Source organism: Aptenodytes forsteri, unplaced genomic scaffold, assembly GCF_000699145.1.
Source record: "Aptenodytes forsteri isolate BGI_AS27 unplaced genomic scaffold, ASM69914v1 Scaffold271, whole genome shotgun sequence".
In the NCBI taxonomy this organism is placed as follows: Eukaryota; Metazoa; Chordata; class Aves; order Sphenisciformes; family Spheniscidae; genus Aptenodytes; species Aptenodytes forsteri.
Window position 1 is genome coordinate 26415 of NW_008794602.1, and position 644 is coordinate 27058.

Genomic DNA, 644 nt, shown 5'->3' on the forward strand with positions numbered 1-644 from the left:
GCGGGGGCGTCACTTCATGCCCGCTCAGAACCCCCCCCCAGCACCCCCTTGTGCTGCGGTCCTGCCGCCCACCTACCGGAGCCTTCCTCCTCCTCTTCCTCTTCCTCCTGGCCTTCGGCCTCTTCGGGCGCCTCCAATTCCTCCTCCCTCCTTCCGCTGTCCCCTGCAAGGGTCAGACCCCCGCAGGAAAGGGTAGCACCGGCTCAGAGGGGGATGGACATCGTTTCTGGCCCCCGTTGGGGCTCTCCCGCTCATTGCCCCATCCCCCGTTCCCCCCGTCCTGCTTAAAAACCAGCGCAGGCGCCAAAGGAGAGCTGCACGGCTTGTGCCCAACCCCATCGTAGCCATCAGAGAGTCCACACACACCCCGGGAACCCCACAGAGGCAATGCCCCTTTACGGGATGCTGACCGCTGCCAGGGCAAACAGCAGGCACGGGGCAGGGCTGCGTCCCCTCCCGGCGCCCTCAGCCCCATGTTGGGGTAAGCCAGACCCACCTGCAGCGACTTCGGCAGCGGGTGGCTCCTCCTGCTCCTGCTCCTGCTCCTGCTGCTGCTGCCGCAGCGCTGTCCTGGTGTTGGTCACCCAGGCCTGGTAGGCGAGCTGGCAGGGGGAGAGGGGCCGTCAGCACCCCGCGGGCACCGC

General features: G+C 68.0%; 1 protein-coding gene across 1 annotated transcript in view; it reads right to left on the reverse strand.

Moving 5' to 3' along the window:
- PIEZO1 (piezo type mechanosensitive ion channel component 1) overlaps positions 1-644 on the reverse strand; it is a 20007-nt gene that overhangs the window by 5322 nt on the left and 14041 nt on the right. Inside the window, 2 exon segments of the mRNA XM_019470402.1 lie at positions 73-163; positions 497-602. Coding sequence (XP_019325947.1) covers positions 73-163; positions 497-602 — 197 coding nt within the window.